A 26618-nucleotide genomic window follows, 5' to 3' on the forward strand; every position below is an offset into this window, starting at 1 on the left:
TAATGAAATCTCCTTTTGCTTTAGTACATTCTGATGTTTGGGGCCCAGCTCCCGTCACTGGGGGTCAAGGTTTTCGATACTTTGTGCTTTTTATTGATGACTACTCTCGCATGACTTGGATCTATTTTTTGAAAAATAAGCATGAAGTTTTTGATAAATTCGTTGATTTCTACGAACTAATTCAAACTCAGTATAATCATAGCATCCAAATTCTTAGATCTGACAATGGGGGGGAGTTTATCAATAAAAATATGCAAGAATTTTTTAGAAAAAAGGGGTTAGTCCATCAAACCTCGTGTGCTTACACTCCAGAACAAAATGGGGTAGCCGAAAGAAAGAACCGATATATCCTTGAGATTACCCGAGCCCTCCTAATTGAATCTAAAGTACCAAACTCTTTTTGGCCCGAGGCTATAGCCACCGCAGTATACCTTATGAATCGTCTACCCACTGGAATCCTTAACTTTAAAACACCTATGGATACTTTTTCCAACCACTTTGAAATCCCATCCTCCTTATCCCTTGAGCCTAGGGTGTTCGGTTGTTCTGTCTTTGTTCACATACCGAAGCACGAACGCTCCAAATTTGATCCCTGTGCCCTCAAATGTGTCTTCCTTGGCTATGGAAAAAATCAAAAAGGCTACAGTGTTATGATCCAACTGTTGGGGTTTGGTGCCCCTTGCACAGCGGAAGACTTGTACAAAACAAATAAATCAGACGTAGGATCTATTTGACCGATTATGCGATTAATCAATTCACATGTTAAACAGATAATTGCATGCTAGAACGCAAATAATTCATGCTTATAGAAAGTAGACCCTAAAACATGAATTCTACGGTTTAGAGTTACCGATTTGATTCTCCAAAGAATCGTCGATTGCTCGCGCCTTCTCCACGTGATGATCTTCAATACTAGACCACGGATCTTCTGACTGGTTCCCGAACTGTATCTCGATATCAGGGTGGGCTGATCTCATCAAAATACTAGGACTCGAATAAAGAAGACAGAAGAAATCCTTTTGGGAAAAGGAGTAGAATTCGAAAATTCCTACAGCTGGGAAGCTGAAATTTTCGAAAATTACAAATAATGAAATTGTGATTATTCTGTCTCCTTTATTCTCCTATTTATATTAAGTTCCTTTTGGGCCCAGACAGGGATCTATGGAAGGTTTTGGATATGGGCTCGCCCAATTAGCTTTTTACTAATTAAATTGAACCCACAATTTAATACAAGCTTATATTGGAATATTACGAGCAGCCACTACAGAAGTAATATTGAACTCTCCCCATCCAAATCCGAAATTACAAGTAATCCGGGTTTCCACTTTTATTATTTATTTCCCGCGCTTAAGATATAAATGTCCATTAATTAATTAATGTCTGCTATGGACTTAATTAATTAATATCTTATTAATTCCAAGAGTGGACTTAGCAAGAATCATTTATTTATTATTCATAGAGTAATAAAACTCCAACTGGCCAGTTTTCCGAATAATAAAACCTTGTTCGAGCTCCTCTTGAGGACATTATCAAACGAGACTCACCTCGTGCACGTTTCAACATAATAGCAATCCTAGCACCGCTAGATATTAATCACCACTACCCAGTATATCAGGATTATTGGGTTGCGAAAAACCCGCACCATTTGATAAGTCAAAGTAGTGCATAATCAATACCGTATGCTCAATGCTAACATATGTAGATTAAGAAATAATATTTTATCAAGACCTAGTCTTTCAGTAGATAGCATAAAGACACGTCTTGCTGTTAGATCCGTTCAGTGCTATACCACACCAATGTCAAATTATTTCAGTAAGGCTTAGAAATATGCGGACTGACATTGCAACCTTTCACGATAGGTAGCCAAAGCCTATCTAGGTTGTGAAATTCTTCTTTTTCTTTTGCAAAGCATTGCATAGATCTGACCGTGTTACCTTAAAGTGGACGACGCCCACAACCGGTCTACTAAGCAAAAGACTTAGACTTTGTTTACTTCTTATGCATTTAAATGTTTGTAAAACATCTTATAAATGCACAAGCAAACACAATGTAATAATAATAGTGATTCTATTCGTGCGAGACTGCTCGAATAATACTGAATCAGGTTAAAAGTGGATTATAGAGTTTTACGTATACAAGCAAGATTCTATTCGAGCGAAACTTGCTCGAAACATGCTTTTCAGTATACCAAACCTAACAATCTCCCACTTATACTCAAAACATGCTTTCGAGTATACCCACTGCCAAAAACTCTCCCACTTATACACAAAGCAGGTATTGATTTTAGATATATCGAACTACCATTCATTTCACCAAGTGAAAGAAAAATCTGCTTGGTTGTTCTCTGATAATATCTTTTTCACCATAATGTCTTTGCTGCGTACTTGATCTTTAATTAATTTCATCCCCATATGTGATTGCTTAGCTTAATAAACTCGTGTGTCCCTTGAGTTAGCCTTCAATAGAGTCATACTCCAAATGTAATACTCATAGGCATACTCAAACTTACGATTAAAGCTATTAGGAAGATATTCCTAAGGTAAACACATATTCAGAGGATAACTTACTCGATCACTGTTTAGTAATAAAACTAAGACAGTGTAACCCCAAGGATATTACATGAATGACTGGTAAACTAGAATATAGTTATTAGTCTTTCTCAAGCACTAGGGTATATTCATTACCTCAATCAAAATCCTTTGCCATGGTTAATATGATATATACTTGCTATGCATAAGCACAACTAATATCAAACTTAGTACACATTATAGCATATATGAGACAACTATCTCCGAAACTAGTCTCATAATTCTTGATCTCACTAAGCGTCAAACGACACTTGACTTGACTAGAGACAAGACAATTCCATCTTGAGAGGTATAAACCTTTTCATGGAATTTCTAATGCTTAAATGTTCCAAGCAATGTGTAGATATAGGATTCCTAAGAGAATCTCAACATTCTTTCTAGCATCTTAAAAGGACTTAGATGCTAAGAATGTAATTAGTTTCTCTTAAATCATTTATCTCAAACTGGGTAGACAACCAGTTTCCTACGCCAGATGCCAATCTTAGTTGTTTGCAACTTTTGTAGATTTCATCATCGTAGAGTACCATTAATACCATATGTAATGCACTTTCAACTTCTTTGTGCTTACAGCACTGCCATGGGCAAAAGTCAAATTCCAAATATTTGACAATTTTGATAAAAACACATATACTCTGATTTAGATGCTTGGCTAAGACCACGAAGGTCTATATAAGCTTCCAATCATGCGTTTCTTTCCCTTAATTACATATCCTATTAAAATGTTCTAGTAAATGATTTCCTCAAAACTTCTATTTATAGAAGGCTGTCTTGACAATCATAATACATACATTCTAATTTTATGTAAGTTCTAATAGACAATATGATCGAATAAATCCTGGCACAACGATAACGAGAAGATAATTCTCTTTGGGCATAACCCATTGTCATTGTCTAGCCATTTAAGATCCATATTTACACTTGCAAATATACTAGCTCCCACTGACTGACACAGCCTATAGGTAGTTTTGCAAGTCTTGTAAAACATGTTGTCTATCTTAGATTGTAGTTTGAAATCTATCACCTTTTCAAAGATGAATATCCAAATGAACCAATACTACATTGTAGTTAAAGGGATTATGTTCAAGTTGATCTAAGACTGAGTCTTACGACACTCTTAGACCCATGAACTTGTTGTGTTCCAGTGGAACGCTCCCACTACGATATGGTTCTTACAATCTTAGGTACTGAAGTTGATTTTATTAGTGCAAAAGTTTCTAATGGTATGACTTCTTGGTAATGTGGAAAATCCGATATCTCTCTCTTTATTTTGAGAGTTATCACGCTGTTAGGCTTGTAGTTCATCTCTTGATCTTCATACAAGAATTATATCTTTGAAGATTACAGAACTTATAACCTTACATCATTTGGGACAAACCTTAAAACATGCCTCAGTACTCAACTCCAATTTCTTGGACACTTTTCCAACACGTGTTGGAACAACATTCCACCTTGAGATGTGCTAGACTAGAGACGCTCTAGTCCACAACTCGTGTTTTGTAGAAGGTACTGATGTTGGTAGTTTCTTTAATGTTTATCCCATCAATGATAAGATTTTAATGAGTACAACTCATCACTTAATCAAACTTGTCTTAGAAAGACTTTGATTCCTTCTTACATAACTATCCCATTCATTAGATGAATGCTTGGATTCGTTAATGGAGATTAGACTCCCACTACTGATCATAACCCTTTGCTCGTCTCCTTATGGTGTAAACCATTAAGACTTGCTAGTCTTTCTATGTTGCACTTCTATAAGTATTCTGAATCTCTTGAAAAATCAAATGATTCTAACTCAAAGTGCATTAAACAGACTTTCTCAACTGTCAAGCTATTTAACGAAATGTTAAAATCTTGATAGTCTAGATCAGTTCGAACAATTTCTAAGTATTTTCTTGGCCTTAAGACTAAGAGCAATAAATACTTTATCATTCAATGATTAAGAAGTTGATGTGTTGTTGAATACTCAACCTTGTCGCAATTATATTATTTTAATACTATGATGCCTTAAGCATCAACCATAAAACAATAGTTGAGCATTAATAGCTCCCACTGCAACAAAAACCTAACTGGATCAAGATCTCTTATTTAGAAGTTGCATTGTCATGTAAGTCATTGTCCTTCTATAAAATAGGTCAATCCAACTCACAAAGCATCTTTTCTCGCTTTAAACAAACATTGATGACAATCCAGGCTCTCCCATTTCCATATCTAGTCTTTTGTTCAAATGAACTAGGACTTAAGAAAAATGCAGCCTTTATGAATTCGTCATCTATCATGTTACTTTCCTCTAATAGTAACACAAAGACTATTATTCTGAAGATTTTCTACTTTTCAGTTAAACCTTCTTATAGTCATTTCTTGTTACTTTAGGCGATGACTTGTGTCAGAAACTATTTAAGTGATCAAAAGATCCTCAAAACATTCTGTCACTTTAGGATATTCCAATCGAATCATCTTGACAGATTCTATTGATATCCATCTTTCATTGTCATTAACCAAGACTTGTCGAGCTACTTAAAGGAAAATAGCTTGACCTTATTCCTCAAAGAGTTTGTCAAGTACATGCATAATGCATTCTTGAACATTCTTCGTGGAATTATGTCGAGGAAATGGAGGACATGAATCATTTGAGTATAAACTTCAAGCTTTCAGCTATGAGAATCTTATCCACTTTCGTTTTCGGTCTACATAATTTAGGCATTCGAGTTTACTTTCTATAAGGATCGCAGACAAATATTAAAAGACATAATGAAGATTTGGCAAATAAACTTATTATCACATACTCATGCTCAATACATAATCACAAATAACCACAAAACAATTATGTATCTTACAACTGCAAAATTAATAAATTGTATCCTCCTCTGGAGGTTAATACGCATTAAAATTTTGACAATTTTACTGGTCACAACACCAACGCATCAATAGCTTCCTCCTCTGGAGGTTGACACGCCTAATGCTGCCTAAGCGCGACCATCAGATTTAGCATTACAGAATTTTATTTCTACAACACACTCCCATAACAATGTTCATGTGTTGATAACAAAATCAAGCTATCTCATAAATTCTGATTGAACCCTGAAACTCGCAGTTCCTTAGGATTATTGTCCCCACTCTGCAGGTGGCAATAATATTGGGAACCACTTTCTAGTTCATTCTATTTATTATGTGAGAAGTCTGCCCTTATGAACTTACTGTTTTCGTAGGATTATTGTCCCTACTCTGTAGGTGGCGATAATATTAGAAAATCAGCTTCACAAAATTTTACAGTCCAACCGATGGAGACCATATACAACGCACTTGTTGTAATCATCACTTAGATATTTTTATATGGTTTTTGCATAATTATCACATAAGCAGATAAAACAGATAATCCACTTAAAATAGATAAACACCAAATAAACAGATAAATCCATTTAATGCATGGCATTTAAACACAGGATAATTATCGACAATTATTTAATCTAGTCAAGGGAGAATCAATTAAATAATTAAGTTTTATATTGGATCATAATTATCCAATTACTGATAAGATTTATCAAGATAGAGTTAACTATCTAAATCCATTTAGGATTATTCCAGATTTTATTTCGATAAAATCAAATCCTACAATTCAAGATAACGTTGATCTAGGATTATCATTATTTAAATCGTACTAGGATATTACTAGATAGAAACACTTCCATCATAATCCTTAAGATAAATAAAATCCAATCAACCAAGATTCATACAAATCTTGATTCTATTTAGAATAGACATCCAGAATATATCAAACATTTCTTAGGATTTCTTAGATAAATAAATTTATCTAAATCCAATTAAATAAGGATTTTCTTATATATTATCAATATCCTAATCTATCTAGGATATAAATCCAAAAGATAAGGACAACTTGGATTAATGCTTATTTTAATCCATCTAAGATTTGTCTTAATAGAATTAAATCTATTCAAATCCATAGGATAAAATAAATCAATATTAATATTAATCCTAATCCATCTAGGATTTAACTTGGAGTAAATCCATATAAATCCATAGAATTAAATAATATTATATTATAATTATTCAAATCTATCCAAGATTTATCTAGGAACAAATCCATATAAATCTATAAAATGAGAATAAAATATTATACCATTCCTATCCAAATCCATCTAGAATTTATCTATGAATAAATTCATATAAATTCTTAGATAAGAAAAAAGTATAATATTATCATTATCTAAATCCAACTAGGATTTGTCTAGGGATAAATCCACATTAATCCTTAGGATATAGATAAATATTAGATTGTCATTATCCTAATTTAACTAGGATTTTCGTCTAGGAATTAAATCCCTACAATTCCTTAAAATAAGGATAAAATCTATAATTAATCCATGATTTAATACAAAATCAAATCTTATATAATAAATATAAAATCCACAAGATATATTCAAATCTTATTTCCAAATTAATCTTGAATAATTTCCAAAATTGAATCCAAAGATATGGAAATCCTAATCAATTTTGGAAAGCGAAGTCACGAGACGAGGTAATGCGACGTCGAACTCGAGGCCGGGAAACTGCCCGCGAAGAGCTCCCACTCGAATCACAGCCGCTGTTATGCTTCACGCAAACTGTCAAGCTCGAGAGCTTGAGCTGCCGATGCAGCTTGGCCAGCCTGACTTCTCCGACGCCGGCTGCTCACGAAGGTCGCTGTCTTTCGAGCCCGGGAACTGCCCACGAAGGGCTCCCACTCAGACCGCCATCGCCGCCTGCATCAAGCTAGCCTTCCCTCTCCGTCTCACGCATCCACCGAGCCTGACGTCTCCGACGCTGCTGCGTCGACGTCGCTCCGCTGGAGCTGCTGTCGCGTCTCCGGCGTCAGCGGTGCTGCTGCCTCGTGAAACCACCGTTGCTGCTGCTGCGACATCTCCGACGTCGCTGCCGCCGTGTCGCAGCTGCTCCGGTGTTGCTGTTCACTGTTGCGACGCCTCTGGCGCTGCTGCTGCGTCGTCGCTTGTGCGACGTCGTCTCTGCAGCCGCCGGCGCTGCTGCCCGGTGATCTCCGCAGCAATTCTCCGCAGCCGTGGCTGCGGTGCGACGGATTCTTGATGTCGCAATCGCAACAATTCTTGATTTGCCGACTTGGAATTCAAATTCACGTAAGGCAAATATAATTGATCAAGTAATGATACCATATGTGTTGAAGTCAACGTAACCATTACATAGGTTTAACCATTACGTATCTTGAATTAATTACTCATCAATTCATTAACATAATTAATTCACGTAGCATACATAATTCATCGTTAGACAAAACCACGACGAATATAGACATGCATTCAAGCAATTCACATAACATGAAATTAATCCACATAATCAGAGCCAAAAATTGGCTCTGATACCAATTGTTGGGGTTTGGTGCCCCTTGCACAGCGGAAGACTTGTACAAAACAAATAAATCAGACGTAGGATCTATTTGACCGATTATGCGATTAATCAATTCACATGTTAAACAGATAATTGCATGCTAGAACGCAAATAATTCATGCTTATAGAAAGTAGACCCTAAAACATGAATTCTACGGTTTAGAGTTACCGATTTGATTCTCCAAAGAATCGTCGATTGCTCGCGCCTTCTCCACGTGATGATCTTCAATACTAGACCACGGATCTTCTGACTGGTTCCCGAACTGTATCTCGATATCAGGGTGGGCTGATCTCATCAAAATACTAGGACTCGAATAAAGAAGACAGAAGAAATCCTTTTGGGAAAAGGAGTAGAATTCGAAAATTCCTACAGCTGGGAAGCTGAAATTTTCGAAAATTACAAATAATGAAATTGTGATTATTCTGTCTCCTTTATTCTCCTATTTATATTAAGTTCCTTTTGGGCCCAGACAGGGATCTATGGAAGGTTTTGGATATGGGCTCGCCCAATTAGCTTTTTACTAATTAAATTGAACCCACAATTTAATACAAGCTTATATTGGAATATTACGAGCAGCCACTACAGAAGTAATATTGAACTCTCCCCATCCAAATCCGAAATTACAAGTAATCCGGGTTTCCACTTTTATTATTTATTTCCCGCGCTTAAGATATAAATGTCCATTAATTAATTAATGTCTGCTATGGACTTAATTAATTAATATCTTATTAATTCCAAGAGTGGACTTAGCAAGAATCATTTATTTATTATTCATAGAGTAATAAAACTCCAACTGGCCAGTTTTCCGAATAATAAAACCTTGTTCGAGCTCCTCTTGAGGACATTATCAAACGAGACTCACCTCGTGCACGTTTCAACATAATAGCAATCCTAGCACCGCTAGATATTAATCACCACTACCCAGTATATCAGGATTATTGGGTTGCGAAAAACCCGCACCATTTGATAAGTCAAAGTAGTGCATAATCAATACCGTATGCTCAATGCTAACATATGTAGATTAAGAAATAATATTTTATCAAGACCTAGTCTTTCAGTAGATAGCATAAAGACACGTCTTGCTGTTAGATCCGTTCAGTGCTATACCACACCAATGTCAAATTATTTCAGTAAGGCTTAGAAATATGCGGACTGACATTGCAACCTTTCACGATAGGTAGCCAAAGCCTATCTAGGTTGTGAAATTCTTCTTTTTCTTTTGCAAAGCATTGCATAGATCTGACCGTGTTACCTTAAAGTGGACGACGCCCACAACCGGTCTACTAAGCAAAAGACTTAGACTTTGTTTACTTCTTATGCATTTAAATGTTTGTAAAACATCTTATAAATGCACAAGCAAACACAATGTAATAATAATAGTGATTCTATTCGTGCGAGACTGCTCGAATAATACTGAATCAGGTTAAAAGTGGATTATAGAGTTTTACGTATACAAGCAAGATTCTATTCGAGCGAAACTTGCTCGAAACATGCTTTTCAGTATACCAAACCTAACACCAACAACCCGTAGAATGCACACCACCATGAACTGTGATTTTGTGGAGGGAGAATACTTTTACAGCCGATCTAGTAGTCAGGGGGAGACACCTTTAGACAATAGTCAAAACAATGACCTCCTAGATTGGCTACCAGATATTGGGGACCACCACTTAGGGGGAGAGCCACATCCAGGGGAACACCAGACAGGGGGAGAGTCACAGCCAAGTCCTGTCACAGACGTTGGTCCACCTGAGGAAGTTAGTGGCACCGCCGGGCCGTCAAGTCCAGAATGAAGAACAAAGTGACATTGTCCGGCCATCAACCCCGGCTTCGATTCCTGAGGTAAACAGTTCAGATTTTGATAATATGCCTTCAGAATGCACTAACCTTGATAGGGGCAATAATGAAGAATGTGGAACCCATGGAAGAAGGGTAAATACAGGAGAACCATTTGAGTTGCCTCACAGGAGTACGAGAGGAATTCCTCCTAAAAGATACTCGCCAGACTGGAAGGGAAGGAAGGCGAAATATGGAGTGTCAAACATTGCCCAAGGCCATCTTTCTGAAATGGCACGGGCCTTCGAAGCTGCCCTATATGAGGAGGAAGAAATCCCACAATCATTTGAGGAGGCAAGAAAGCAAAACATTGGAGAGAAGCCATGAAAAAGGAGATAGATGCCCTCGTCAAAAATGGCACATGGGAGAAATGCGCATTGCTTAAAGGGAAGAAGCCAGTTGGATGTAGATGGATATTCACCATAAAAAGAAGAGCAGATGGTTCAATCGAGAGATATAAGGCGAGACTTGTGGCAAAAGGATACACCCAGGTGTATGGAGTAGATTATGAGGAAACCTTTTCCCCAGTTGCTAAAATGGATACAGTACGGGCCTTACTGTCTGTGGCAGTATGCAAAGACTGGCCACTACATCAGTTCGATGTTACCAACGCCTTCCTCCATGGAGAGTTAGAGCAAAACAAAGAGGTGTATATGGAAGTTCCACCAGGATTCTCTGAAGAATTTGGAGGAGGAGAAGTTTGCCGACTACGAAAAACTTTGTATGGTTTGAAGCAGTCTCCACGGATCTGGTTCGGAAGGTTCTGCCAAGCAATGTTCAAACATGGATTCAAACAAAGTCAATCCGACCACACGCTCTTCACTAAAAGGAGAGACGACAAGGTAACATGTCTGATTATTTATGTTGATGACATGATCATTACTGGAGACGACGTAGAAGAAATCCAGAAGTTGAAGGAAAATTTATTTAAAGAATTTGAGATGAAAGATCTTGGAGCATTGAAATACTTCCTGGGGATAGAAGTGTTGAGATCCAGACACGGGATATTCCTAAGACAAAGGAAGTATGTGCTAGACTTGTTGGCAGAAACTGGTCTCATTGAGTGCAAACCTGCAGACACTCCAATGATTCCTAACCATGGCTTAAAAATAGAAGAAGAAACTGATCTCGCAGATAGAGAGAGGTATCAGCGACTTGTCGGAAAACTCATCTATCTCTCACATACCAGACCCGACATCACGTATGCAGTTGGCGTAGTGAGTCAGTTCATGCACCGACCTCAAGCTAATCATATGGAGGCCGCGTTGAGGATTGTGCGATATCTAAAGGGTACAGTAGGCTATGGAGTATTTTTAGCCAAGAGAGAAGACCTGGAGATTGATGGATACACTGATGCTGACTGGGCAAGTAATCCAGTGGATAGAAGATCTACAGGGGGATACTTTACCTTCATTGGGGGCAACTTGGTTACTTGGAGGAGTAAGAAACAAAAGGTTGTAGCTTTGTCAAGCGCCGAGGCTGAGTTTCGAGGAATGAAAAGTGGACTCACGGAAATCCTATGGCTAAGGAGACTACTCACAGAAATTGGTTTTCCACCTACTCGGAAAAGTCAACTATTCTGTGACAACAAGGCGGCCATCAGTATCTCAGAGAATCCAGTGCAACACGACAGAACGAAGCACGTGGAAGTTGATCGGCATTTCATCAAAGAAAAGCTAGAAGGAGGCATTATTGAGTTCCCTTTCGTCCGATCCGAGGAACAACCGGCAGATATACTAACCAAAGCAGTTCACCCAAAGGTATTCAAAGAGATACTGGGCAAGTTAAGCATCGGAGATACCATTGCTCAACTTGAGGGGGAGTGTCAAAACATATCAAATGGAGAGAAGATTGAAGATTAATTGCAGAGAATAATTGATTGACTAGGATTGATTCAATTACATATTATCCTAGAATAGATTGATTACAATTAATTGTGTTTCCATACTTAGCTCATATTCACACCTATATAATGAGGTGAGGAATTACATTGTAAAATATATCAGAGAAATACAAAACATCTTCTACTCCCAAAACTCTAAACTATGCCTTATTCTAAGAATTTCGCCTCTCTCGATTACCATCTTTAAGATTCGTAACTATCTAATGGCGTAAAAAAACTAGTCGCCTATGTTAACAAACTCGAAAATTTAAGATGTCAATCTAAGTTGAATGAAGATGGTAGTATTAGAAAGTTAAATATAGTTGACTGTGTACTATTTCGGAGTTTCTTGACAACACTATGTGCACTACCGAATCCGGAAGTGCTCAAAATAAGGGAGCAGAGAGGCAGAGGAAGAAGAGTGGGAGGTGAGACAAGGAGATGAATTCCGCTCATTTCAGTTTCTTTGGAAACACAGATGCAAATTGCTTTGTAGTTACCTTGTGTTTGTGATAACATAGAGGCAAAGTGTTGGAAAAATTGTAGAGTTTTTATTCAAATTTTTATTTGTCTTTGCAATCATCTTATAACGAAATAAATTGACTACTTGTCTTAAAATAACATTGCTCATCTGATAATACTATTGGCTTGACGTGATCAATGCATTATTTTAATACAACATGCAAATTATTGAGTATATACCCAATAGTCAGCAGATTAGTTTGTGAAACATTGTCCCTTTTGTTCTCAACTTCTCATACTCTTTTCTGCAAGAATTCTGAAACAAAAAAGATGGCATACAATCTTCAATCCCTCATCACCATCCTACAACAAATCCTCGATCCCGAACAAACCCACTGGACTTTCGATCACAACAAACCCCAACTCGAATCACTGCTCCAAAAAGCTGAATCTCTGATGCAGATTCTTGCAAAGTCTTCACCCTCCCAAATAGCAACTTTGGAGGGTCAAATCAGAGATTCAACATACAAAGCAGAAGATCTTATTGAATCACACATGGTTCATCAAATGCTTTCCAAAACCAAAAACAATATATTGACATTTTTCAAACCCAAATCCAAGAGATTGACCTTTTCCACACCTGATCTGCAGCTAGTCACTCAAGACCTTCATTCTGCAGTGGTTTCCATGACGGAGAAGATGCCGACTTCATCAGATTTGCAGCAGGCAACTCAACAACTTGAATCTATGACGCTCGTGGAAGTGGAGGAAAAGAGTGCTTCTTCCTCCAGATCTAAGAGTTATTTGGTGGGAGTTGATGAAGATCTGTTGGAGTTAAAGGATCGTCTCACGAATTCGGAGAAGAAGGTGAAGATCATACCCCTAGTTGGTATGGGTGGTATAGGCAAGTCCACCCTTGCTCGAAAACTTTACGAAGATCCGCATACTGCTTCTCACTTTAATTATCGTGGGTGGGCTGCGATTTCGCAAGTTCCAAATGTGCGGGAAATTATGTTGAGTCTTCTTCGTGGCCCGGATGAAAAGGTCAGCAATGAACTGATTGGATGCGGAGAAAATGAGTTGAAAGAAATATTATATAAGAGATTGTTTGGAAGAAGATACATGATTGTGTTGGATGATATATGGAGCAAGAAAGTCTGGGACAAGATAAGGATGCATTTTCCGGATAATAATAACGGGAGTAGGATTGTGATCACCACTAGGGATTCTGAAGTGGCGGAACATGTTGCAGGCTCGCAGAGTCTGCATCATGTGCAGTTGCTAGACGAGTTTGCAAGTTGGGATTTACTTTGCCAGATTGTTTTTGGGGAAGAGGATTGCCCTGACGAATTGCAAGAGGTGGCAGCTAAGATTGGGAGTGATTGCAGTGGGCTTCCTCTTGCCATTCATGTGATTGGAGGGCTCTTGTCAAAGGTTGAACGATCAAGAGATGTATGGGAGAATCTTTCAACCTATGTAAAAGCTTCAATTATTGAATCGGACGAGCATTTCTCCAATATACTATCCTTGAGTTATAATCACTTGCCGATTCACTTGAAACCGTGTTTCTTGTATATGGGAGCTTTTCCAGAAGATTATGTGATTAAGGGATCTAGGCTTAAGAGTATGTGGATAGCTGAAGGATTTGTGAAATCAAATGGCGAGAGGAGTTTGGAGGAAGAGGCTGAGGATCACTTAAAAGCTTTAGTGGAGAGGAATCTAATTTTGGTTAGATGGAAAAAAACCAATGGGAAACCACAGAGTTACTCAATCCATGATCTGTTGAGGGATTTGTGCATAAGGAAGGCTAATGAGGAGAAGTTTTTAAAAGTCAAGAATTCCATTCGCCATGTAAGTGTTCAGTCATCATATGAAATGGAAGTTGTGCATGCTTTACCCCAATTGATGTCATTTACTCGATCTTTTATATGCACTGACGAGGTTAGTTTTTCTCCTGTCCTTTCCATATTAAGATTGGTTAGGGTGCTAGATGTAATGGAAATGGTATTCGAGGAGTTCCCAGAAGAAATATTACAACTTGTGAACCTACGTTACTTAGCCTTCTCCTGCACTTCGGGTTTACCTATTGGAATATCAAGATTGTGGAATCTGCAAACCTTGATTTGTGGACAAACGACGGAGCTTCATTTGCCATCTGAAATATGGGAGATGTCTGAGTTAAGACATCTCAGGTTGCTCACATCAATTGAAATTGAGGAAGGATACAAGATAAGATTTGTTCATAAGAGGCTGCAGTCAATTTACAGTGTTTGGATAACTCCTTCACTGATTAGGAATGGTTTCTTAGAGATAATCCCAAATGTCATAAAGTTAGGAATCTTTTACATCGACACACCCAACATTGATATTGATCTTAGCCATCTTCACAAACTTGAAAATTTAAGATGTGATTCTGAGTTGGATGAAGATGGTAGCCGTTTTCTGAACAAACTAAGATTTCCATGTAGTATCAGAAAGTTATCAATATTTAAATGTGTAGTATCTCGGAGTTTCTTGACAGCTCTGTGTGGACTACCGAATCTGGAAGTGCTCAAAATAGTGAATTGTGTGTTTGAAAGAGACGGAGAGGCAGAGGAAGAAGAGTGGGAGGTGACAGAAGGAGATGGATTCCGTTCATTGCAGTTTCTGCACCTCCAGTCCTTAAATATAGTGCGATGGAGAGCCAACGAGACCAACTTCCCTAAACTCCGTGAGCTGCAACTAACCAGATGCAAAGAGCTAGAGGAAATCCCCTGTGACATTGGAGATATCCCAACTCTCCAAGAAATTTACATAGAAGAATGTGACGCTTCTGTAGTGGCTTCAGCACAACAAATTCAAAAGGTGCAGCAAGACGAGTACGACAACTATGACCTCAAAGTGTTTATTTATGATTAGAAGCCAAAAGGTAAAAATGCAAAAAAGAATGCTCCATCTGTTCATACAAACAATCTTGTCCTTAATTTGTTGATCCCGACTTCTGATTATTAAACTGTATGTCTTCTGTATGGTGTATCATCTTCTGCAACTAGGATAGTTTCAGCAACGCGCAAGCTGAACATATGCACTGCAATAGAAGGTATGCATATCAATGTTTGTAAGATTTAGATTTGGTATTGTAGTATAGTAGTGTAGTCTTTTCTCTTAATTTGATAGTAAATAGTTCGTATTTTTCAGCTGCTGCTGCTCTTACATCGCTTGAAATATGCTCATAAACATCTCGTGATTCTATTCTTATCGGATCTGGTTTCTGCTTGTTTCTATTCTTTGGGATTGATTTGTATTATTATTCTTTTCCCTTTTGCAAAACATAGATGCAACTTTAGTAGGAAGTTGTTTTTTTTGTTATTGTGTTTGTGATTTTTCGATGCCGAAAAAGAGTGTCTCGGTGAAAGATTACACTGTTTGACTCATTGCATGATTTTTATCCAATTTCTGTACAATTTCTAACGTAATATATGTATTGGGATAAAGGCACAAAATGACATTGCTCATATGATAATATCCAATAGGTCGTGCTCAATGCATTATATTAATACATGTAAATTATTGAGGAGTATGTATTCTCAACTTCTCGTAGTCATTTCTGCCACTTCTGAAAGAATAAAAATGGCATACAATCTTCAATCCCTCATCACCATCCTTCAACATATCCTTCATCCCGAACAAACCCACTGGACTTTCGATCACAACAAGCCACAGCTCGAATCCCTACTCGAAAAAGCTGAATCCCTTGTGCAGATTCTTGAAACAGCGTATAAAGCAGCAGATATTATTGAATCACAAATGGTTCATCAAACGCTTTCCAACCCCGAGAGCGAGAGCTGTTAGATGTAATGGGAATGGTATTCAAGGAGTTCCCTGACGAAATATTACAACTCGTCAACCTACGTTACTTAGCCTTCTCCTTGTACCTATTGGAATATCAAAATTGTGGAATCTGCAAACCTTAATTTGTGTACAACGGATGACGCTTGGTTTTCCATCTGAGATATGGGATATGTCTGAGTTAAGACATCTCAGGTTGTTCCCAGAATCAAAATTGGGGAAGGATTCAACATAAGATTTGTTCATAAGAAACTGCAGACGATTTACTTTGTGAGGATAACTCCTCTATTGATTAGGAGTGGTTTCTTTAAGATCATCCCAAATGTCATAAAGTTAGGAATCTATTACAATGACTCACCAGACATGGAAGTTGATCTTAGCCATCTTTACAAACTCGAAAATTTAAGATGCCAATCTGATTTGAATGAAGATGGTAGCTGTTTTCTGAACAAACTCGGATTTCCACATAGTATTAGAAAGTTAACTATATTTTACTGTGTAGTGTTTCGGAGTTTCTTGGCAACTCTATGTGGACTACCGAATCTGGAAGTGCTCTCAATATGCCAATGTGTGTTTGAAAGAAACGGAGAGGCAGATGAAGAAGAGTGGGAGATGACAGAAGGAGATGAATTCCGCTCGCTGCAGTGTCTGTGCCTCGATTCCTTAAATATAGCGCGTTGGAGAGCCAACAAGACCAACTTTCCTAAACTCCTGGAGCTGCATGTAAAAGAATGCAATGAGCTGTATTGGAAACATCCCAACCCTCCAAACAATTTTAGTATGTGGATGTGGCTCTTCTGTAGTGTCCTCGGTGCAAGAAATTCTGAGGGTTCAGCAAGAGGAGTACGACAACTACGACATCAAATTGATTAAACAAGATTAGAAGCCAAAAGGTAAAACAAAGTTAGACTCCAAGCAATCAAAAAAGCATGCTCCATTTGTTCATATACAACACAATCTAGTCCGTAATATTCTTTTGAAATTACATCAGAGGTAGAATTTCTTGATCCTGATGTTTGGTTATTAAACTGTATGTAGTGACATTGGAGATATCCCAACTCTCCAAATAATTGGCATACGTGGATGTGGCGCTTCTGTAGTGGCCTCAGCTCTACGAATTAAGAAGGTGCAGCAAGAGGAGTACAACATCTACGACCTCAAAGTGCGTATAGAAAATTAGAAGCCAAAAGGTAAAAATGCTGAACTCCGAGCAATCAAAAGCATGCTCCAACTGTATGGTGTAACGTTTCCTGCAACTCGGATAGTTTTAGCAACACGCAAGAATCACTCATGGCTCAAGCCAAACGTATGCACTGAGCATATTCATGTTTGTAAGATTTAGATTTGGCATTGTCTAGCTATATATTAGCGTGTACTCTTGTTTTTTTTGGTCTTTTTTTTTCAGCTGCCTCTCTTACGTCGTTTGCAATATGCTCCTAAAAGTCCCGGGATTGTGTTCTTTGGGGCAGTTTGGTAGGTAAGATAAATAAACAAAACATGATAACAACACATTAGCTCATTTTTTGTCAAGATAGATGAGTTATCTATAAGATGAGTTGTATTGTGTTTCGTAGCTACGTGCTCAAGAGAGTAATCGAGCATACATGCATGCATTGATAGCATAGAGGCAAATTGTTGGAAAAAATTTAGAGTTTTTATTCAAATTTTTATTTGTCTTTGCAATTTTAAAATTTAGTTGAAAAAATTACGATGTTTAGTTTTTTTTGCAATAATCTTATAACGAAAAAATTGACTACTTGTCGTAAAATAACATTGCTCATATGATAATGTACTATTGCCTTGTCGTGCTCAATACATTATTTTAATACAACATAGTCAGCAGTGGGTGGTTAGAGATTCGTTTGTAAAAGATTGTCTTATTTTTTGCTATCAACTTCCCATAGCCAGCAGTGGTGGTTACAGATTAGTTTGTAAAAGATTGTCTTTTTGTTCTCCATTTCTAATAGTCAATTTCTGAAACAAAAAATGGCATACAATCTTCAATCCCTCATCACCATCCTACAACAAATCCTTCATCCTGATCAAACGCACTGGTCTTTTGATCACAACAAACCACAACTTGAATCACTACTCCAAAAAGCTGAATCTCTTATGCAGATTCTTGAAAAGTCTTCACTCTCCCAAATAGCATGTTTGGAGAGCCAAATCAGAGATACAGTGTATAAAGCAGAGGATATTATTGAATCACAGATGGTTCATCAAATGCTTTCCAACCCAGAAAGCAAGAGCTTCACCTTTTCCACACCAGATCTGCACCAAGTCACTCAAGAGCTGGATTCTGCAGTGGTTTTAATGGCGGAGAAGATGCCGACTTCATCAGATTTGCAGTAAGCAACTCAACAACTTGAATCTATGAAGCTCGTGGAATTGGAGGAAAAGAGTGCTTCTTCCTCTAGATCTAAGATTGATTTGGTGGGAGTTGATGCAGATCTGTTGGAGTTGAAGGATCGTCTCACAGATATGGAGATGAAGCTGAAGATCATACCCCTCGTTGGTATGGGTGGTATCGGTAAGTCCACCCTTGCTCGAAATCTTTACGACGATGCGTATGTTGTTTCTCACTTTGATTATCGTGGTTGGGCTGCTATTTCGCAAGTTCCAAATGTGTGGGAAATTCTGTTGAGTCTTCTCCGTGGCCTGGATGATATGGTCAGCAATAAACTGATGAGATGCGGAGAAAATGAGTTGAAAGAAAGATTGCATAAGAGATTGTTTGGGAAAAGATATATGATTGTGTTGGACGATATATGGAGTACGAAAGTGTGGGATGAGATAAGAATGTATTTCCCAGAGAATAGAGAATAGTAATGGGAGTCGGATTGTGATCACCACTAGGGAGTCTGATGTGGCGGAACACGTTGCAAGCTCAAAGAGTCTGCATCATGTGCAGTTGCTAGATAAGTTTGAAAGTCGGGATCTACTATGCCAGATTGTGTTTGGGGAAGAGGATTGCCCTGACGAATTGCAAGGGGTGGCAGCTAAGATTGGGAGTGATTGCAGTGGGCTTCCTCTTGCCATTCATGTGATTGGAGGGCTCTTATCGAAGGTCGAAAGATCAAGAGATGTTTGGGAGAATGTTTCAACCGATGTAAAAGCTTCAATTGTTAAATCGGACAAGCATTTCTCCAATATACTTTCCTTGAGTTATAACCACTTACCGATTCACTTGAAACCATGTTTCTTGTATATGGGAGCTTTTCCAGAAGATTATGAGATTAAGGGATCTAGACTTAAGAGTTTGTGGATAGCCGAGGGATTTGTGAAATCCAAGGGAGATAAGAGTTTGGAGGAAGAGGCCGAGGATTACTTAAAAGCTCTAGCAGAGAGGAATCTACTTTTTGTTAGCCGGGAAAAATCCAATGGGAAACCAATGGGTTACTCAATACATGATCTGTTGAGGGATCTATGCATAAGGAAGGCTAACGAGGAGAAGTTTTTAAACGTCAAGAATTGCATGCGCCGTGTAAGTGTTCAATCATCATATGAAATGGAAGATGTGCGTGCTTCACCCCAATTGATGTCACTTGCTCGATCATTTATATGCATTGGTGAGGAGATTATACCTCCTATCTTTTCCATATTAAGATTGGTTAGGGTGCTAGATGTAATGGAAATGGTATTTGAGGAGTTCCCAGAAGAAATATTACAACTTGTGAACCTACGTTACTTAGCCTTGTCCTGCACTTTGGGTGTACCTATTAGAATATCAAAATTGTGGAATCTGCAAACCTTGATTTGTGGACAGACGACGGTGCTTAGTTTGCCATCTGAGATATGGGATATGTCTGAGTTAAGACATCTCAGGTTGCTCACACCAATTGAAATTGAGGAAGGATACAAGGTAAGATTTGTTCATGAGAAGCTGCAGACTATTTACTCTGTTTGGATAACTCCTTCAGTGATTAGGACTGGTTTCTTAGAGATCATCCCAAATGTCATAAAGTTAGGAATCTTTTACATCGACACACCAGACATTGATGTTGACCTTAGCCATCTTCACAAACTCGAAAATTTAAGATGTGATTCTAAGTTGGATGAAGATGATAGCCGTTTTCTGAACAAACTAAGATTTCCATGTAGTATTAGAAAGTTAACAATAGTAGAATGTGTAGTATCTCGGAGTTTCTTGACAACTCTATGTGGACTACCGAATCTGGAAGTGCTCAAAATAGGGCATTGTGTGTTTGAAAGAGAGGGAGAGGCAGAGGAAGTAGAGTGGGAGATGACAGAAGGAGATGAATTCCGCTCACTGCAGTTTCTGAGACTCTATTCCCTTAATATAGTGCGTTGGAGAGCCAACGAGACCGACTTTCCTAAACTCCGGGTGCTGTATGTAGTCAAATGCAATGAGCTAGAAGAAATCCCCTGCGATATTTGGCATACGTAGTTGTGGCGCTTCTGTTGCGGCCTCAGCGCAACGAATTAAGGAGGTGCAGCAAGAGGAGTACGACAACTACGACCTCAAAGTGGTTATACAAGATTAAACTGTATTGTGTATCATTTTCTGCAACTCGGATAGTTTCAGCAACGCTCAAGCTGAACATAGCACTGCAATAGAAGGTATGCATTTTCATGTTTGTACTTTTGTAGTGTAGTCTTTTCGCTTAATTTGATAGCAAATTGTTCCTCTTTTTCAGCTTGCAATATGATCATAAACATCTCGTCATTCTGTTCTTATCGGATCTGGTTTCTGCTTGTTTCTCTACTTAATTTGGGATTGATTTGTATTACTACTTTTTTTACCTTCTGCAAAACATAGATGCAACTTTTAGTAGGAAGTTTTTTTTTTGTTATTTTGCGTTTGTGATTTTTCGATGTCGAAAAAGAGTCTAATTTTAGTTTCACCATAACGACCAAATCACTCTTACTGATTACAACTTAGATCCGTCATTGATTGTCGTGTTCACACGTTGCTTGAGCATGCTATTTGATTGATCCGTCATTGATTGTCTACTCCAAAAAAATTAATCATTGACAAACCTTTTTCTGGTTTTATCTACTCCAAAAAATAAATTTCGTGAACTGAGAAAGTGCTAAAGTAAAAGAAAAGGAAAATAAATAAATAAAATAAGATAGGTATGGTGAAAAAATAGGGAAAGTATGAAGGATAAAATTTTAATTTTTAGAAATTGGAATATTTTTTATGAATATTTTAAAATGTTGAAATGAGATTATTTTTTATAAACGAAGAAGTATATTGTAGTATCTCACTATTATCTCGTCTAATAAACTGAAGTACTGAACAATCTTTGGTGATTAAATGCATGCTTTGTTTGAAATTTAGCGTCTCTGTCTATTCATCGCCTTTTACCAGTTATTATTGCTTTGGTCTTTTTTTTTTAATTATTATTGCTTTGTTGTCTTCAAATTACGTACTGTGTTATTAGTAGCCATTTTCCTAGTCATAATTTGTATCCATGTATAATGACTTTATATATCAATTATTAGCTTAAGAATTTAGTAAGACATTGTATTTTTATTGCTTTAAAATTTTGGCATTATGTTCACATTTTTATATAGTAGTATGAATTATATTTTACTTATTTATTTATCGATCTTCATATCCTGCTAGGCCGACCACTATAACTTTGTGGCGGTTTTTTGGTCAAACACGCCATTAAATAACATTGCTTGGACCAAACACGGCCTTAGCTCAAGACTTCTAATAATTTCTCAATTGAAACTGCAAAAGACTTGTAATAATTTCTCAATTGCAAATGTGTATGATCATTTCTTGTCGTAGTATGAAGACAGGGATCAATACTTTCAATCTCAAAGCAAGCATCAATCATGATTTCAACCTTTATTATTGTCTTCAAAAACAAAATTATTCAACACACAACTCATCATACATATTGCTCATGTCTTTGCCTCGTACTAAACAATATACTTAGGTAGAAGAACGAGTGACCTGAGCAAGCGATTACAACGTCGGAGGGATCCATATGTAGCCGTGTGTCTGAACGTAACCCACCTTCTCCAGCAGTTGATCTGCTTCTGCAGGGCCTCGGCTTCCCGGCTTGTACGGAAGGGACTTGAACTCCCCTTTATCAATCCGGTGCAGAAGGGGCGTGAAAATCTCCCAAGCAGCCTGAACATCAGTCGCTAAGTATCAATACACGTGATGCGAGCAATGAAAGAGAGATCTAGTGTTTACCTTTAGCTCATCTCGGCGGACAAAATGCTGTTGATCACCTTTTATTCTGCATACATAGATATCATAGCATTCATGATGAATGAAGAAACAAAATGAATAATGAATACACAGTAAAGAATTCGTCTGTATAGAGATGAGCATACGTGTCAAGAATTAGGCGTTCATAGGCTTCGGGTATGACAACCCCTTGGTAGCGTTGTCTATATGACAAGTCGAGTTCGCTCTGAGCAGTTGACATTTCCAACCCAGGCTGCTTCACCTGCATGATCACGAAGAAACTTAGGTTCAAGACAAAGGGAAAAACCAGAGTTCCAATTGCAGAAAACTAGCATTATTGCATTTAACTTGCCGTTAGTTTCATGTATATCGCCTCGGAAGGTTGCAGACGGATTACGAATTCATTTCTTCCTTGCTTTTGACCTGCACACATGATTTAATTAAGTTTATTGGAATATAAAATCAAAGCATTAAACTGCATATTTTCATACAATCACACAACAAGAAGATGGCACCATAAGTATTCATATAATACATGCATTGAAAAATACGTACATTTAAAGATATCCCCAGGAACCTCCTTGAACTGAACCCGAATTTCTGCTTTTCGTGAATTTAAAGCTTTTCCTGCCTTGAGTATAAAAGGCACACCTACAGAAAGTCATGAATAATGTAATCAGAGATTCTATTTTTCAAGGTCAACTTTTCCATTCATGTAACAAAAAAATTGGAATATTTGTGGCTACCTTCCCATCTTTCGTTATGTATATGCAGAATCGCTGTTGCAAAAGTAGGAGTATTTGAGTTGTCAGGAACGGTTGGGTCATCCTTGTAGCCTTCATATTGTCCAAGCACCACCTCTTCGTCTTTGATAGGAAGAACTGATTGAAGAACCTGAATTCCAACTACATAATTAGCGAGCCGAGATATACTTCTGAAAATTATATGCAGGTAGTTCCACGTGGGTTCAAGCCAAAAATCAAGCTAGGCAGTCAAAGTGCATCTTCAACTTTGAGCCGAGATATACCTTCACTTTTTCGTCCCGGATATGCTCAGGTTTCAAGGAAACAGGTTTCTCCATTGCAACAAGGCAAAGAACCTGCAATATTTTTATAAATTGTGATGTCAATATGGGTAAATGGAAATCAAATAGAGTCAACTTAAACTGCATTGTGAATCTTTTTTTAGTTAAATTCATGATTGTAAGTCATTCAATAAGTTTGCTAATTAATGAAGTTAACATATACTACCACATTAGGATACATTTAACTCAACAAAAAAGTTACTTTATGTAAAGAACTATGAAACGAGAAGGAAAATTTTCTGTATTAACAAGTATAACCTGCAATAGGTGATTCTGGATAATATCACGGATGATTCTGCAAAAACAAAAAACCGAAACTGGTAAACTACAAGTTCACAGTCTGTGATTAAAACAGAAAGAGGAAAGCATAATTTCTTCAACCATACTTAGTTAAAATTAACATTTCACATGTTCAAGAACAATATATATTTTCAAAACTAAAACACTCTGGAGAAGAGAGTGGGCATACCCATACTGGTCGAAGTATCCACCACGCCCATCAGTTCCAAAATCTTCTCTGAACACAATCTGGGGACCGACAGAAAAGTCAAGCTTGCATCGAAAGCTGGAGTAGACTTATTAAAAATTCTCATTATTTAAACATAAGCAGCTCACCTGTACGTTAGCAATGTTATCACGGTTCCAGAGAGGTAAAAATAATCGATTTGCAAACCGAAGTACCAACTGCAAAATATTGTAAGATAGAGATCAATTTCCTTTTAGAATAAAATCTACATATGCAACACATAACCAAACTGATCTATCAGAACATTAGGGTAACAAGCATACCAGGTTCTGCACCAATTCCTTTCCCAGATAATGATCTATACGATAGATCTGTGGTTCTTCAAATAGTTCACCTATTTGTGAGCTCAGTTCCTCAGCTGATTCCAAATCCCTTCCAAAAGGCTTCTCAACAACAATACGAGTCCATCCACCGAGATCAGCTGAAAATAATTACGCTAAAGGTTTATGGAAGTGTCTAGATGTAAGGCATGAGAAGCAGGCAAATTAAGTGGATTTCTACCATCTCCATACATATTACATAAAGGCAATGCAATAAATCAACATTGCATCCAATGCTAAAAAACATTGAAGTGGGTAAAATAGAAGTTTTTATGAAGATGGAGCTCCTTTAATGGGAGTAACGATTCACGGAAGGGAAATGCAGAGGAATGAGCAATCTAGAACTAGTTATGGTGATGGTGCATACATTTATTCATGCAGTGACTCTTGATCATTCTGCAGACTGGTGGATAAACAGACGGTGGAAGTGCAAGGTAGAAAAGTCTACGGGATGATCCTTCTGTACTGTTTTTCGAGAACTCGTGCTCAGATATTGCCTGGTCTAGTGCTTGGAACCCTTCCGGAGCATCATATGAACCACTCACATATTTAATCTGCAAGCAAACAATGTCAGGATATGCTACATACACATTATCCTATATGGTTAAGCATAAGATAAGATATCCAAACAGCAACCACTAACCAACAATAGAAAGTTTTTAACATCTTCTGTGACATCATTACCATTGGGAAGATACCTACAACAATTTAAAAAAGAGAAATGAATCCAAATCACAAATGTATATATGCATCACTGAATGATCAAGCACATATTTCTTTCATTTCCAAGGCATAAAGCAGTCGGCTTCCAAATGATTTTCACCATAAGCTCAAACTAAAAAGTTGCAGAATTAGTACCCTTTGATCCGATCTCTCAAATCATCATCAGAGATCTTGGTCCTTGCATAACCGAATATGTGAACATCATTTAATTGCAAAAATCCCTGAACATCACAATCCAAAATAACACAAGAGATGAGTCGCCTTCCAGACACACTTAACATCAGATTCCAAAACGAAGTAAAAGGTCCAAACTCATGAATTCATAGCATGTATTCATTCTAAAAACAAGCAATATTCGGATCAACCTGCCGGTAAAGGTTAAAGAGCGCAGGAAACGTCTTCTTCTTGGCAAGATCACCGGAAGCACCGAGAACAATGATGGAGAGGCATCCAGTTTCAGGCACATTCTCATTATTATTCGCAAACGATTCACTCTTATCGAAAGGCCTCTTTTCACAGTGCCATTCGCCCACAGCCGCCATCAGAATTTGCTAGAGCTAATTAATTTCTCGATTAGCAGCTCCTGATCTGCACAGCAAGGACGTCAACAAATATCAATAACTAAATTCTCGTCAATCGATACTGATAACAGTAAGAAACATCAAAAAATCCAGCTGCGTTTGAAAATTCGGGGGAAAAGATCTCTAATCAGTTCCAGTGCTGATTCACTATAATTCAGCTGCAATTCAAATAACGACTACATTCTCGTCAATCGACACTAATAATACTACTAAAAAAACTTTGAAAAATCAAGCTGCGGTTGAAAATTCGGTGAAAAAAAAATCTCAAATCAGTTCCAGTGATGATTCACTATAATTCAGCTGCAATTCAAACCGCTACAAATTCAAATAAAAACAAAATTCTCTTCCTCAGGCTTGAATTAAACACTACGCGATAAATACTTCATCATACAGTTTTGCGCGATCCAAACAGGAAATCAACCGGTTAAATGATTCCCTACGGTTAACAGATCGAAGCAGGCTCTACAATTCTGGAAAAATCACGAGAAACGAGAGATGATCGAGGATATTCCGATGGAGATGAAGAAAACAACTCACCGCAGCAGCAATCCGAAAAGCAATTGCCTAAAAAAGTAGGTGGAGAGATGGTGTAAATGGTGCTGCAGTTGCGAATTGAGATTTGTAGAGAGAGGAGGTAGGGAAGCTTTGTGACGATACGTTGATTTGGCAGAGCTGCCTAATTTGACTTCGCTAGATGGTGTGAGAGTGAGACTGTGTGCGTTGGTGGACGATAACAAGAGACCTCGCCATTTGTCACACTCTTTTTTCCATTGTAATTTAATTGGTAAAACGCTTCGGTACTAGTAATAAAAAGACGAGAGTAAACTATTTCTACTAGTATTTGGTGAAAATAAGTTTGATGAAAATAAAATTGGTGAAATATGTTTGACGAAAATAAAATTGGTATTAAGTGCTAAATAAATTATGTAAAAAGATACTGTAGAATAAAATTAAAGACGAATAAGATAGGAATGAATAAAGTAAAATATGAATAAAGGGAGAATAAAATCTAGTACTACTAGATAATAAAATAGATGATTGAGCAAAAAGTAAGGTATAAATAGTATTTACATAATTATGACAGTTCAAAAATTGGTAACTGGGATGAATTTTATGAAGATCATCCAATTAGTATTATTATTCCTCAGTTTCATTTTAAGTGGAGTATTTTTAATTGATATGAGATTTTATGTAATA

At 37.5% G+C, this 26618-nt stretch overlaps 2 protein-coding genes and 3 pseudogenes across 4 annotated transcripts; 3 read left to right on the plus strand and 2 right to left on the minus strand.

Annotated features, from left to right (window-relative positions):
- Nucleotides 1–10943: 10943 nt before the first annotated feature.
- On the minus strand, nt 10944–11644 carry LOC148930752 (uncharacterized; annotated as a pseudogene).
- Nucleotides 11645–12467: 823 nt separating this feature from the next.
- Nucleotides 12468–14106, plus strand: LOC148930753 (putative late blight resistance protein homolog R1A-10; annotated as a pseudogene).
- Nucleotides 14107–14179: 73 nt separating this feature from the next.
- On the plus strand, nt 14180–15082 carry LOC125212031 (putative late blight resistance protein homolog R1B-16). The gene has a single exon (XM_089066601.1). It carries the CDS (start codon nt 14180–14182, stop codon nt 15080–15082), a length of 903 nt encoding a protein of 300 aa, XP_088922727.1.
- A 2796-nt stretch (nt 15083–17878) lies between these two features.
- Nucleotides 17879–20738, plus strand: LOC125212999 (putative late blight resistance protein homolog R1C-3; annotated as a pseudogene). The gene is made up of 2 exons (XR_016136499.1): nt 17879–20593; nt 20671–20738. The product of XR_016136499.1 is annotated as a putative late blight resistance protein homolog R1C-3 (transcript).
- Nucleotides 20739–21805: 1067 nt separating this feature from the next.
- Nucleotides 21806–26163, minus strand: LOC125215428 (glucose-6-phosphate 1-dehydrogenase, cytoplasmic isoform). 2 transcript variants are annotated; one of them, XM_048116842.2, is made up of 16 exons: nt 25959–26163; nt 25206–25428; nt 24976–25061; nt 24761–24815; nt 24485–24671; nt 24061–24218; nt 23887–23955; nt 23741–23799; nt 23530–23566; nt 23215–23286; nt 22934–23081; nt 22743–22838; nt 22540–22610; nt 22334–22449; nt 22191–22236; nt 21806–22124 (listed from the first exon to the last, which is right to left on the minus strand). In XM_048116842.2, exons 2-16 carry the CDS (start codon nt 25380–25382, stop codon nt 21957–21959), a joined length of 1545 nt encoding a protein of 514 aa, XP_047972799.1. In that variant the 5' UTR covers nt 25383–25428; nt 25959–26163; the 3' UTR covers nt 21806–21956. The 2 variants fall into 2 exon arrangements, with proteins under 2 accessions (XP_047972799.1, XP_047972800.1); XM_048116843.2 differs by lacking the exon at nt 25959–26163 and adding an exon at nt 25813–25945.
- Between the last annotated feature and the right edge of the window lie 455 nt (nt 26164–26618).

This window comes from Salvia hispanica, chromosome 3, assembly GCF_029641045.1.
Source record: "Salvia hispanica isolate PSC_SH4W2 chromosome 3, Shi_PSC_v1, whole genome shotgun sequence".
NCBI lineage: Eukaryota > Viridiplantae > Streptophyta > Magnoliopsida > Lamiales > Lamiaceae > Salvia > Salvia hispanica.

What these genes read in the sequence shown, in the direction of transcription:
- LOC125212031 (XM_089066601.1), top strand. Translation starts at nt 14,180, where the DNA reads ATGGAAATGGTATTCGAGGAGTTCCCAGAAGAAATATTACAACTTGTG.
- LOC125215428 (XM_048116842.2), bottom strand. Translation starts at nt 25,382, where the DNA reads ATGGCGGCTGTGGGCGAATGGCACTGTGAAAAGAGGCCTTTCGATAAG. An exon ending in TCCAGAATCACCTATTGCAG is followed by an intron (nt 23,287 to 23,529) that starts GTTATACTTGTT and finishes AAAATATTGCAG; the next exon opens with GTTCTTTGCCTTGTTGCAAT. An exon ending in ACATAACGAAAGATGGGAAG is followed by an intron (nt 22,839 to 22,933) that starts GTAGCCACAAAT and finishes GACTTTCTGTAG; the next exon opens with GTGTGCCTTTTATACTCAAG.